The 13850-nt window shown below is 38.1% G+C and overlaps 1 protein-coding gene across 1 annotated transcript in view; it reads left to right on the forward strand.

Annotated features, from left to right (window-relative positions):
- inpp5jb (inositol polyphosphate-5-phosphatase Jb) overlaps nt 1-8070 on the forward strand; it is a 35238-nt gene extending 27168 nt beyond the window's left edge. Inside the window, 1 exon segment of the mRNA XM_051895021.1 lies at nt 1-8070. Within this exon segment, the coding sequence (XP_051750981.1) occupies nt 1-297 (297 nt within the window). The 3' untranslated portion in view covers nt 298-8070.
- Nucleotides 8071-13850: the final 5780 nt, after the last annotated feature.

Raw genomic sequence — 13850 nt, forward strand, 5'->3', positions numbered from 1 at the left:
GCCGCTGGTCTAAGTCCGTCTGACAGCTCCGACTTCACGTCTGATGATGAGGTAAAGAAGGGCGACTCCTGTGACTCCAGCCCTGAGACTGAGGAGCAGCAGAGCAGCAGCTGGAGCTTCAGACACACCGAAGGGCAGACGGCAAACCCGTACCAACCGCACTCTAAAGACACCACCGTGGCACATTCCAGCTCTAGCAGGCAGGGTGGTGGTACTGTCGAGTCCTCTGATGACCCTGTCGCTACGGATGACAGCTCTAACTCAGGAAAAGATGCAACCAAGCCAGAGGAACCTTAGATGAGCACACCACCTTCTCTGGAGGATTATATCAGCTCAAGGCTGGGGTTGCAGGTTTCTGTTGGGTCTGTGATGTCGTTGTAGATTTACTGTCCTATGATGTTGTTCGGAGATGTTGTATAATATGTTGCAGGGCAGCAGTAAGCGTTTAGTATGTGGCTCCCTCCAGCAAATACATGAGGGCAAACTACTGTTCTGTGTAGTCATACTATTCATATTCTTCTTTCTGTCTCTCCGACTGCACAAGACAAAACCTTAAACACTAATAAATAATCCTACACTCTTAAAAATAAAGGTTCAAAATGGCGTTTTTCACAGCAAACACAGCAAAGAACCATTTTGGGTTCCCCAGAAAAACTTTCAGTGAACAGTTCTTAAAAGAACCATTTGTTAATTTATTGTTTAAATCTAAAGAACCTTATTCCAAATTGAAGAACCTTTATGTAATTGAAAGGTTCCATGGAACCATCAATGCCAATAAAGAACCTTTATTTTTAATAGTGTAGATATACTTGCACAATATTAATGCTTTTAATTGATACATATGGAAGTTTTTTCCAAAATTAACCAGGGTTAAATGCACAAGGGACAACAATTCTGGTTCTTATTGGATTTATTGGAGCAGATCCTCTGTATGATTTCCAGTGCTCTGTTCCAAACTCTAGTGAGCTGCCTATCTAGGCATCATAAGGGGCTTTCGCACCAAATAGTTCTAGGAACTCAGTTATAGGAACTAGCCACTACGATAGTTCCCAGAGAACTAATTTCTCCCCCGGGCCATGTTCCTGGTTGCATTCGCACTGGGAATAGGAACTCTGAAGCAGCCGACAGCGGCGTCTTTAAGTGCAGCATTTACTATAGACATCCTCCCGACTCCCAGATGCTTTCTTGAAATACCTTGGCTGCGTTTGACTCCACTTTTAGACATACACTTGTGAACTTCCCTAAGGACTTCCCCTCGGGGAGATCCCCACTGCAATTTTGACGTGCGTTCAACTTCGTCAAGTGGGCGAGGGAAGTAATTTGGACAGACCCTCGACCCCTCGACAGAGGGAGCGAGTCTACTCATATGCACACTTCAGGCAGATCCATAGACCACAATGCAACACGATTATGACGTCACAATAGCAACTTGCATGGCGGGCTCCATAGCAGATTCCAAGGGCTTAGGGTGTTCCATTTAAACCCGTTGCAAGGGTTCCGCCAGTAGTTGGCACTGCAAGCAATGACGTACATCCGAGTGAATGAGACGGAGGGAAGTTGGTGAGGGAAGGGCATAAAAAAAGTGAACTTAAATGCACCCCTTGTTTTGGGAAAGGATAGGGTATTCCCAGAATGCACTGTGAGAAATACTGATAAAATAAAATATTATTACATTCTGAAAACAATGAAGATAAATTGCTCGATCTCATTGACTATTTAAGACAACCTTTGTGCATGCTACTTAATTTGGTACATCGGAATAACTTTAGACTCTTGGGCTCTGTTTCCACCTGGTATTAAGAAGCATTTTGGTAGATCTGATCACAAGTGGACGACGTTAAACACAGGTGTAAACGGGGTGTAAAACGTTTTGAGTTTGTCCACTTTCAACCACTTCCAGAGGTAGTTGAAAACACATTAGACCGGATTGCTTTCGTAGTGTAGACGCTCATGTGGTCGAATGCGTTCGAACAGCCACAAAAGACCACAACACTCTCCACCTACTGACCTAATGCATAAACATTATGAGAAGCGCGCTAACCAGATTTAAACTTTGTCGACTGGAGACCCAAGTTTGGTTTGAAGACAAAAAAATGTACCAAGCACAATGTTCTTTCACCATTCCTGATTTCTAACATGCACTCACAGCGTTCGGCCGGTCTTGTGGCTGTCAGAGCAGAAACAAAAGCTGATGGTCTTTCCGTCATCTCCGTGTGCATTCATATGTAAATTGCATGAGCTAATTTTGTTCATTAGATTGAAAGATCTGAAAAAAAAAAACATACATTTACCCGCCCATAGACCCTCCCCTTGAAGAAATCAGGACAGAAGTGGTGGAAAGTGACACCATTAAAACACCAGGTGTAAACGGGAATGTGTCTCCCTTGTCCACTTGTGATCCGATCAACCAAAACGCATCTTAATACCAGGTGGAAACTGGGCCTTAGAATCAGTTTTAAGCATTAGTCAAGTTTCTTATAGCAAATAGTGCATTAACAAAGTTACTAATAATTCTACATTTCAGTTAGGATGCTGCCTTGTAAGGTAGCTGCCTATGTAGATAGTAGAGAGCGAGGCAGCTGACTAGGGTTTGGAGCAGTGATCGTGACTTTGACTTCCTGCCAGAGGACATTGGGAATGACCTGCTAAAGGTGAAATGCTGTTGTCATCACCTTATTGTGACAGGGAAAGGTAAATTGTGTTTAAGAACAATACACATGCTCTGCAATTGCATATATTTACCATAATCTCCTCAGGTCCTTGAAAGGCAGATGCATATAAAAGCACTCGGTAAAGTACAGTTTGTATATTATTCATGTCGATTACCGGTTTAACCAACTGTTAGCATTTTATGATATTATAGGACAATGATGAAATCTTTTGCTCTCAGAGTTGTGACTGCTGTGCCGTCATGTTCCTGTGGTTAATGTTCTCGAAAATAATTTAAAAGCGATGTCCAGCTCTTTGACCTGCCAGTTTAAAGTCAACATGAAATGCCGCTCACAAGCCACATTTGCATCATGTTTTTCAAAAGGATAGCCAATGAAAGAAATGCAGGCCGGGACTTCATTTTATCAGTCAGGAAGTGATTGAATTATGAAAAGTGGCTGCTACGAACCGGAGTGAAGCCAAGTGACTGGAGCTTTGTGACATCAACCAAAAAAGAAAGATTAATTTATTTAAGATTGAATTATTGCACGTTGATAGAAGAATACAAAGACAAATATTTTTGAAAAGTAACGCTCATCGCTATAAGGGCTGGTTCACGCAGAATGCATTTTTACATTTAAAATGGGCAGAGGAATGAAAAAGAAAACGCAAGGTCTAGAGACACAATTTTTAAAACTTTTAACTTCGGCACTGTGTTTTTAGAATTCTTTGTCAATCGTGAGTTGCTGCAAAAGAGGTGAGTGCAACTCTCAAAAACATCCGTATAGTGCATGTTTACACAGAGAAACAATGGTAAAGAAGCCAGTGGAATGCAAAAACACATTCTCTGTGAGCTGCCTCTTATAGTTGGCATGAAATGGAAGTTGGCATACTAATTCTGGGAGAAACCTCTTTTCGAACATGAAAAAATGTAGGGCAGGGCTTGATTTTGTCCATGGGGAATTGATTGGATGGTTGTGGTTTGCTATTGGTCGATCTCATGTGAGTGACAGGTTGCCCCGCCCTCACCCAGTAAACACATCATCAGAGATGTTGCTGCGAGAGGGAGGGGATGTTATTTTGATTAAAGATTATGGAGAAAATTAGTCAAAATTAGCACGTTGATGCATGCGATTAATTTTTTTCAGTTTAATCGTGTTAAAAAATTTTAACACAATTAATGCAGCATCCATTTTTTCCATCATAATTTGGCTAGCATTACATTATTTGATTCACGCAAACGCTTTTAAACCATTCAAGCGCCACAAGACAAACGAGAAAGCGCTGTCTGTGAATGTCGTGTCTGTGTGACAGAAAGATGCGCTCCAGTATCGAGTTCTCTTTCGCACAAACAATGCAAACAGAATTATGCCAGAATGCCCGTTTTGTTGAGTATCCTCATAAGAGCAGTCTTAAATTAGTTACATAACATCTTAAATGAACTTAAAGAGTTGTGAGAAAATGAGATGCGCGTCAGATCCATGTCATGTTCGGCAGCGGCAGCTCTTAAAGTGACAGCAGCCTAATAAAACAGTTGGTGTGATGTCTCTCATTAATGTTCATCAAAGAACAAAGATAACAGAGAAAATTGTAGCTTTAATAAGGATTAATCTATATTTCATTTATAATTTATGCAGTGAAGACTGTAATGTGTTTGACAACTTTGACAATTTCTGTATATTTCCTACATGCCACAGGTAAATATGACATTTATTATAATGGGTTTATGGGAAGATTTTTTTAAGTTCACTTAAATTAAAAGTTATATTTTTAAGACAAATGTTGAAATTGATAGCTTTTAGTTATTATACTGTAATGTTGATTAATTATGGAAAAAATGTGCAATTAATTAGTTAATGTTTTTTTAATCGATTATGCGCACGGAAAAATCGCCTATAATAAGTACTGCAATATTCTAATAATTTTGATTTCATGCTGACTTTAAGGTGCGTTCATGCTAACTTTGATTGAATTGCTAGAGGTGGCCAAGTTGCTGTGCTGTTAGATTATTGTAGTAGAAGTTGCTCAACTTTGTTGCACTGACAGCGTTTTCATTGAATGACTGAGCTGTCAAATCGCTGTCAGTGCGAATACCTGTACAGACCAGAAATGTGCATTAAGAAAGCATCAGTTTTGATTTCATGTTGACTTTAAACAATGAATGCATGGATTCTATCTGATCTTTAGTCTGATTTGTGTCAAGTATTGTATCATGACTGTACTTGTGGTAGGAATCCTAGCATATTTGTTGTCTAGGGCTTTCTAGGATTTATCCTACATGGTAAAATTTCTCGTCTCCTCGACATCTCCTTCCCTTTCTCTGTATCTCCCTTTCCACTCCGCATCTTGTCTTTTCGTCTCCATTGCGACCTCCTCCAGGTTTTGACGTCGTCTACAGGGCTCTACTACGTGCTCCGATATCGTAATCTATTAGTAGCTCGTGAAATTTTGTACCATGACTACTTAGCCTTAGGACACGTGGCGTGCCGTCTCACTGTTTACATGGTTAGCTGAGTGAGAGTATAAGCGTGTCAGTGTATGTGTTTCTGCATGGATATTCACAGTGTCGTGCCGTCCACCACCTTTTAATATCGCAGAGGTGTCGAGAAGTGTCACTTCTAGATGGAATAGAAAATGTGGCCGATGGAAGACATGAAAATGGTCGTTCTTTTACATTATACACGTTTTTAAATAAATCTTTGTAGTTTGGAATATCTTTGGAAATCGAAACAATCAGGCATTCTGGATCAAGACACTTTTTACTAGAAATACTATAAGTTAATAGTCTCTAACAGGAAAATGAAATACCTGGCATTTTGTCAAAACTGTAAACAACTGAGATTTGTAAAGTGTTTTAGTCTCTATTTTCTGTAGGACCCACACAACACTCGTGTCGCTGCTCATGTTTGATGATCCTGCGTGTGTTTAAACATGGTGGGTGTTGCTAATAAGTTCATGAAGTCATGTGAAGCACAGAGCATGTTTCATGTCATGTTTATTGGTGGTGCTTGCTAAGGCAGTGATGACTATTATTAATCGCTCATATTTAGGGTTAAGGTTTTGAAGAAGTCCTTAAACTTAATTGTTAGACTTTTGTGCAGAACTCGCTCCTTGTACATGAAAGATTCCTCCAATCATTGTTGAGAAGAGATGTGCTATTACTGTTTTAAATGATCAGACTTATTGAATTTGAGGGACTCAAGCCCTCTCGAGGGTAATAGACCTTAATCAGGGTAGCGGCATATTTAATTTTTGACAGGAATGAAAATGAGGCTGTGAAGGATAGAAATACAGTGTGTTCAATAGATTGTACTGTTGTTTAACTCTTTCTCCACCAACATTTAAAAAAAAAAGTTGCCAGTCACCGTCAGCGTTTTTGATCTTTTTCACAAAAATGTAATGGCCCCCAGAATATATTGTTGTATGAATATCTGAACCTCTGATTTTAAACAAAAAAAACTTGTTTTATTCTAGCTTCATGCATTTTTTTTATCAGCACTTGAATCTGGGTGTTTCATTATAAAAACAACATATTGGGGAAAAAAAGCTTTTTTTCAAGGACTACAACGCTTTTGTCACTTGTTTCTGGTTCTTTTTCCGTCTGTGTTTTGAGTCAGAGATTCTGTACTCTTTCAGAAGTTGTGTGATAGCGCCCCCTACTGTATAACAGTGAAAACACGGAAAGCTCGAGAACTCCATCGCGAGGAAAGAGTAGGCTACCGATTGTTCAGCTTTCCGGGGAAAATAAACTTTCAGTAGACCCTGATACAGTGCATGTCAGTGTAGTCTATTCCCCACAGCCTTGTTTTCATCCGTTAATTTCAAAATGACGTCTAACCTGACTAAAGGCCCATTCACACCAAGAACGATAAAGATAACAATAAAGATATAGTTATAAAAAATAGTTCTAAATATGAAAGAATAGCACTGTCCACACCACAGCTATAACGGTAGCGAAATATAGAGAAACGATATCATTGGGATCACTTTCAGAATGATTTTTTGTTGAACAATAAAACACTGACAGCCAATCAGAATCCATTCTAATTTAAGGGCTCATGCATTTAAAATGGCAGACAACATCGCGGAGAAGTTAATTGCCGAGGTCCAGAAAAAGCCATCAATGTTTGATAATTCAAACCTCCTTTTCAAGGAAGAAAATGGATATATGGAAAACAATCGGTCATACCCTCAGAATAAATTGTGAGATGTATTAACGATGAGATTATTATGCCAGGCTAGCAAACCGTGTAAAATAAAGTTACCTCAGGTATCCAGCTAGTTTCGACAACATTGTCTTGCTTCCTTTGACGTTGCAGTGAAAAAGTCTAGACGTTGTTTTTATTCCACTATATTGACTTCGTCAGCTAAATTCATTGTTAGATTAGATCGATTACACTAGCTATTCACTCGAAACATATCATGCTGAGGACATCTGCTGGTTAAAGCCGTGTAAATGCAACAAGAACAACAAAAACATCTTGTACACACTTTGAAACTGCAGCGCGTGAGCTTACAATAAACAGACTGTTTTAGTTCCTTGGTGTGGACGCAAATATAGTTAACGTTAGAGTTACTTTTATAGTTATCGTTCTTGGTATGTACGGGCCTTAAGGTCTATATCATAGAGCAACAATGGCCTGGCGTCTACAACACTTTATCATCATGGCAGTGAGTGAGGCAAACGCCACTCACATTTTCTTAAAAAAAAAATAATAATAATAATTTGCAACAGGATCAGGTTTGTTAATACTCATATTTTTATACTCCATTAGCCCTACAAAATTTGAAAGCTAGATGCAGTATTGGAAAAATAATTTCCTTTCAAAGCCAAATAAATGTTTTGCAAGTGCCAGTGTTTGATACTTTGAATTTGAATATTTTTGGTTTTAATTTATAGTTTGTTCTGAGAAATTCCGTTTTTTGAGCTTGCAAGATGTCATATAATCATGTGTAGGAAATGTTGTTGGATGAAATGAGCTCAATGATTATGTGGGTATAGATACAGTATGTAGAATAGATGACAATCAGTGCCAATTAAGAGAGAAGAAACTTTATTTAAGATTATATTTATTTTCTTATTCATGACATTATGTCCATTCCATATTCTGCTGGTCAGCTTGTTTCAATCATTATAAAGAAGGTGATTTATGAATATAATGAAAATATGAATATATAACTTTGTTTTCCTTTCAGATTTTACAGTTCTGCATCTTTATTGTTCATTAAAGCAAATGTCACTCATTGCTGTTTGCTTTATATTCACATTGATTATAAATAAACACTTGTATTGAGCAGAATGTATCGACTCGGTAGGCCTGTGAACCATTGTTCTTGGTTGTTGTTGTATAATGGTGTCTTGCCTTAGACCACTGTTAAACATTGGTGTCAAAATGAAAATAAATCCTTTTGAAAGTGGAATATTTTATTACTATTTCATGAAGAAATCTGTAACCTACACTACCATTCAACAATTTGGCATCAGAAGATTTTTTTTTTTTAAAGAAATAAATACTTTTATGCATTAATAAGCATTTTCAGTAGAACAAAATGTTAAAAGCACACTATGTAAGATTTTTGGATTAAAATATCCAAAAACAACTAGAACAGTGTTATATATTTTGTTGACTTGTGTACTTACATTATCCCAGATGATTCCAAGAATGTTTAAATCCAGAGAAATAAGCAATTTTAACCAGGACACAGACCATGTCTGTGCGTCGCCTACACAGCAAAATCCCCAGAGTTAAATCAACACTGCACAGAGTACATATGGTCCCTCTCTAAATAGTTTTAAAGTAACACTGAAGCAGAGTTAAAGTTAATGAGATAATTAAGCGATTAATTAAGTGATGATTGAGCATTAGTAATGAACACCTGATGTTAACAAGCAGAATAACTTAAGAGAAACACAAAAACTACAACTGACTTTAAATCTGTTTCAGTGTTACTTTAACACTATTTAAAGAGGGACCATATGTACTCTAAGCAGAGTTGATTTAACTCTGGGGATTTTGCTGTGTATAGCTGCTTTTCCACTGTCGGGCCACTGCGAGCCAGGGCTGGGCTAATAGCCTCGGACCTGTAGCACCGAGCCCAAAATCACGCTGCGTTTCCACCGACAGGCTAGAAGCTCCGCAGCGCTTCACTGAAACCGCCCGTAACACGCCTCTCTGGAACAATGTCACACAAACCCGTCATTTCACCAACAAATGGAAGTTTTACCAGAAAACTAATCAGAGAGAAATCACTGGAAACTAGCGAGATCGCAAAACGAACATGACAAAAGCAGACGTTTGTTAGCATTTTTGTTGTTTACTTAAAGTTTTAAAACCCAAGCATCAATGTTATACCACAGGTTTACAATAATAAGTGATACATTGATCAGAATTAATTAATTTGTGTCAAGATTGCACATTAGTCACAGAAATAAAGTGGTAGGCTATTTACGTTATTTCACAAAAGAAAGAGGACACATTCAGTCATTTCTGTTTATTTGTAGTCACAGGATAATATACTCACATCACATTTAGAAAGAATGATAATTTCTTCAAAAATACACCTGAGGAGCTTCAGCACTCTCTCCAGTTATATTTTCAGTCAGAGAAACAGAGGAAGCTCCTGAAAAACTGGAGTTACTTTATTCTATGACATATACTGAGCTGAATATGCTTATATGAGACAGTCCGATATAAGAGACAAGACGTACTGACAGATAAAATAAATACACGATTGTGATAGCCTACGTATATAATTTGTCTGATTTCTTCAAGCGGTCGTATTTACCATGTTTACTATGGTTATGGTTAGCGCATTTTTCATTGCATATTACAAATATTTCTGCCTTATACGGTGATCAGAATCCACATCGGATCACAAACAGAAGTTATTGCAAACACTCACTGCTGTCTGAAAGTGAGTTGAGCTAAAATGATTTTAAAAGTGTTTGCTGGTATATGAAATCATCCACGGCGCTGCCGTCTCCAGACTCAGATAAACCCCTCCTTTGTTTGTAACCACTCCCTCAGGCCCGAGCTGGCCCGCTTTGGACCAAGGTATTCGGCGGGCCAAAAAACCCTGGCCGTTGGCCCCGAGGAAGCCCTGACGAGGCACAATCAAACCCCGGAAGTGACAGTGGAAATGCGACTGGCCCTGGCATGCACTAGCATGCCCGCTTTAGGCCTGACAGCGGGCTAATGACATACCCGCATTACCCTCGATTTCGAAACACCAAAGACGCTTTAATATATTATGTGTTTTATTAGACAGGTGAGCAACTGTTAGGATGCATTCATCAACAGAAAATGAATCATTGTTATAGTATAGCTCAACAGTTTAAATCTCGTTTTCTTAATTTACATACGAGTACCATGTTTACCATGTTTACCATGTTGCCTAATATCTGGTGCAGCAAGTTACGCCTTTATTTTGAATTAGCGACCTCTAACGGCGAAAAAATTACATATTGTGCTTTTAAGTGAAGTTAGACTTATCATGGTCTTACCACAGTTGTCAAACTGAAAAGGTTCCAGATGCTTAAATAATATAAAATACTTCATACCTGTGCATGCAAACGAATAATTAGTATAATTAAGTATAAGCATAATTACTAATTTCTGTAATAAACTTTGCATATATGGGTTATAAGTAAGCTACCAAAAAAAAAAAAGTTAAAAATATTTTGCAAATAATAATATATCTCAGAAGGGGAATGACCCAGGAATCTTCTATAATTCTTAAATTCTCCTTATTACAGTATAAGGGAATGTATTATAGTTCAGGCAAGATTCTTTCAATAATAAAACAGAACATTGATTCAGAGTCATCTGGTCTTTAATAACATCCTCACAATGTTAGCACAAAAATGTTATTTATACATTGTTCATGGAATGATTTTTCTGAAATGTTTTAGTTGGAAGTTTGTTTTGTTTGTTTTAGAACATTCAAATTTAACGTTCCCTGCATATTTGCAAAATGATCAAATGAAACATTCCCTTAACGCTTGCATGACAAAGAATTTTTTTTAAAAACATTTAAAAACTGGATGTTTTGAACGTTCAGAGAACATTCGGAAAAAATGTTTTCATAACCGTTAGCAAAATGTTCTTAGCATGCATTTTTGGTAGCTAGGTATACGTTATTCCAAACCCATATGTGTCGCATCAGTCTTGATGTGGAAAAATTCACCCAAAGATTGAAAATTATTAAAGGTTAAAATCTGAAGTATTTACCCAGCCTCATGTTGTTCCAAACCCCCTGACTTGTGCACTAAATAAACCAAAATTTAAGTTGCTATCTACTCCAAATGGGAGAAGTTTTCAATTAACTTAAGCAATACACAAACAAGATCAGAGATATACCACTGTATTCTGATTTTATTGACGATGTTATTGAAATGTAAGCCTGACAAACAGCTTTGAAAATTCTAGTCTTTCCACATTGAAGTATAGCTTGCATAACTAAACCTAAACCAAGGTGTTACCAAAGATCTGATTTTCTTTGAAAAGACTTCGCCGTAAGGAAGCCACTTCTGAGAAAGGCCACTCCTGGAGTTCACTGAAAACAAGCAGAATTCAGGTATGTAGCTGAAGCTTTTACCCAAAACAACTTGAAGTTCACACATTACAGTCTCCCTGGTGCAACCCAAGGTTAAAAGGCTTTCTTAAAGGCACAATGCTGACAGCTCAAGTATCGCTTTGTGGAATTCAAACCTGTGACCTTTCAGTTACCCACCTCTCCAATGTACCACATGTGACGAAGCCTGAAACCTCCTGGAAGGCCATTTTATGCTTATAAAGCACATATTAATGCCTTATTCTGCATCCCTTAATCCTACCTAATACCTAAACTTAACTACCATAGTAACTAATGAGGAGTTAATTGAGGCAAAAGTCATAGTTAATAGTTAGTAATAGTGAGAATTGAACCCTGATCTAAAGTGTGACCAAATATACTGTATAATTCTACATTATCCAGTTCCAGAGTGTTTTCTATATTGGCCCTTTTAAAATATATGGCCAAATGACAAACAATTGAGCATATTTATACATTTACTGGGTGACAGTATTCCCCACACTATAACATTTGAATGTGTCCTGAATTACATGTTATGCAGTAAGATTTTGTTCAGAATGTTATTTGTTTAGAGCTGCAACTGTCTGATGCATTACAATAGTAAAGAAATGTTGTGAATGAAACAGCATTATCAACGACACAAGGCAGGACTTGTCTATAAGTGAATTAATGTTGAATAACAGGGTTTACCTCATATAACACAACTAAAGAAAACTTCCCCCGGTGTTATGCAATGCTCTTTCACAGGGAGATCGATAAGAAAAACAGCCTGATCATGACAACAGCTATCACGGAAACATTTGTATATACAATATAAGCGTGTGGTTATACCAGTGTTTGCTTGCCAGCATTGCCCATTTCTGATGCAATACTTGGCTGGATTGAGAGGTGTGGTGTTAAGCAGTGCCATTGTGAGGGAGATTTGTGCCAATAAACTGCTGTCTCATCCTGACCGCGTCAAGGACAGAGTCTGGTTTATAAAATCTTTATTTTTATGCGTCATATTGAATAAAAAACCTGAGTCATTGTCGATTTAAGATATCATCTGAGTCAGAACTGCTGCTCTAATATGACAAAACAAATTTTCAAAGTAAAATGTGTGATGTGTGTCTTTGCTGCTTCAGTCTTTACATGTAGTTTGGTTCAACAGAAGCGTCTACTGTTGGAAATAACATGATAAGAATGGTGGATTGCTGAGGAAGAATGTATGATTAATAGGTGAAACAGAGAGAATTTGGCATGTTGTCCCAATAAAATGTCAATATGACAATCAGAATGAGTAGCACATCTATTGATTTCAAGATCTTTCAAAATAAAACAATTGTTTCACATAAAGAATATAAAGCCTACTGGAATGCTCCTTCTCATTACTGCAATGCTAAATACAACTACTCATAATAATAGGCCTATATTTGAAATGCAAAGTAGTGTAGTAAAGTGTAAGCCAACAGTTCATCATTGTAGTTTTGAGTATTTAGAGTATGGATTATGTAACAATTAATGACATTGCACTTTGATTGACCAAATGTCAGATGAGGAACAAAGCTGGGGTGTCATGACCTAGACAAACTTGGTTACTGTTACTTCAAATGTTGATTTTTTAAATGTTTTTGAAAGAAGACTTGGGGATCTGTTGGGGAGCGTCAAAATACAGTGTTAGCAGATATTAAGCAGACAGTCTACTAATACTCTAATGACTGCTAGTTGAAATGTTGCAAAGTTACTTATAGTTAGTAGAATGTCTAAAGTGGATTATGGAAATAAAGTGTCACTGATGACTCTTCTGCTCACCAAGGCTGCATTTATTTGATAAAAAATACAGTAAAAACAGTAATATTGTGAAATATTATTACAATTTAAAGTAGCTATTTTCTATGTGAATATATTGTAAAATGTAATTTATTTCTGTGATGCAAAGCTGAATTTCCAGCATCATTACTCCAGTCTTCAGTGTCACATGATCCTTCAGAAATCATCCTAATATGCTGATTTGTGATCACTGACAGGTGAAGTGAATAACACTGATTATCTCTTCATCACGGCACCTGTTAGTGGGTGGGATATATTAGGCAGCAAGTGAACATTTTGTCCTCAAAGTTGATGTTAGAAGCAGGAAAAATGGGCAAGCGTAAGGATTTGAGCGAGTTTGACAAGAGCCAATTATAATGGCTAGACGACTGGGTCAGAGCATCTCCAAAACTACAGCTCTTGTGGGGTGTTCCTGGTCTGCAGTGGTCAGTATCTATCAAAAGTGCTCCAAGGAAGGAACAGTGGTGAACCGGCGACAGGGTCATGGGCGGCCGAGGCTCATTGATGCACGTGGGGAGCGAAGGCTGGCCCGTGTGGTCCGATCCAACAGACGAGCTACTGTAGCTCAGATTGCTCAAGAAGTTAATGCCGGTTCTGATAGAAAGGTGTCAGAATACACAGAACATCGCAGTTTGTTGCGTATGGAGCTGCATAGCTGCAGACCAGTCAGGGTGCCCATGCTGACCCCTGTCCACCGCCGAAAGGGCCAACAGTGGGCATGTGAACATCAGAACTGGACCACGGAGCAATGGAAGAAGGTGGCCTGGTCTGATGAATCATGTTTTCTTTTACATTACGTGGATGGCCGGGTGCGTGTG

This window comes from Ctenopharyngodon idella, chromosome 5, assembly GCF_019924925.1.
Source record: "Ctenopharyngodon idella isolate HZGC_01 chromosome 5, HZGC01, whole genome shotgun sequence".
NCBI lineage: Eukaryota > Metazoa > Chordata > Actinopteri > Cypriniformes > Xenocyprididae > Ctenopharyngodon > Ctenopharyngodon idella.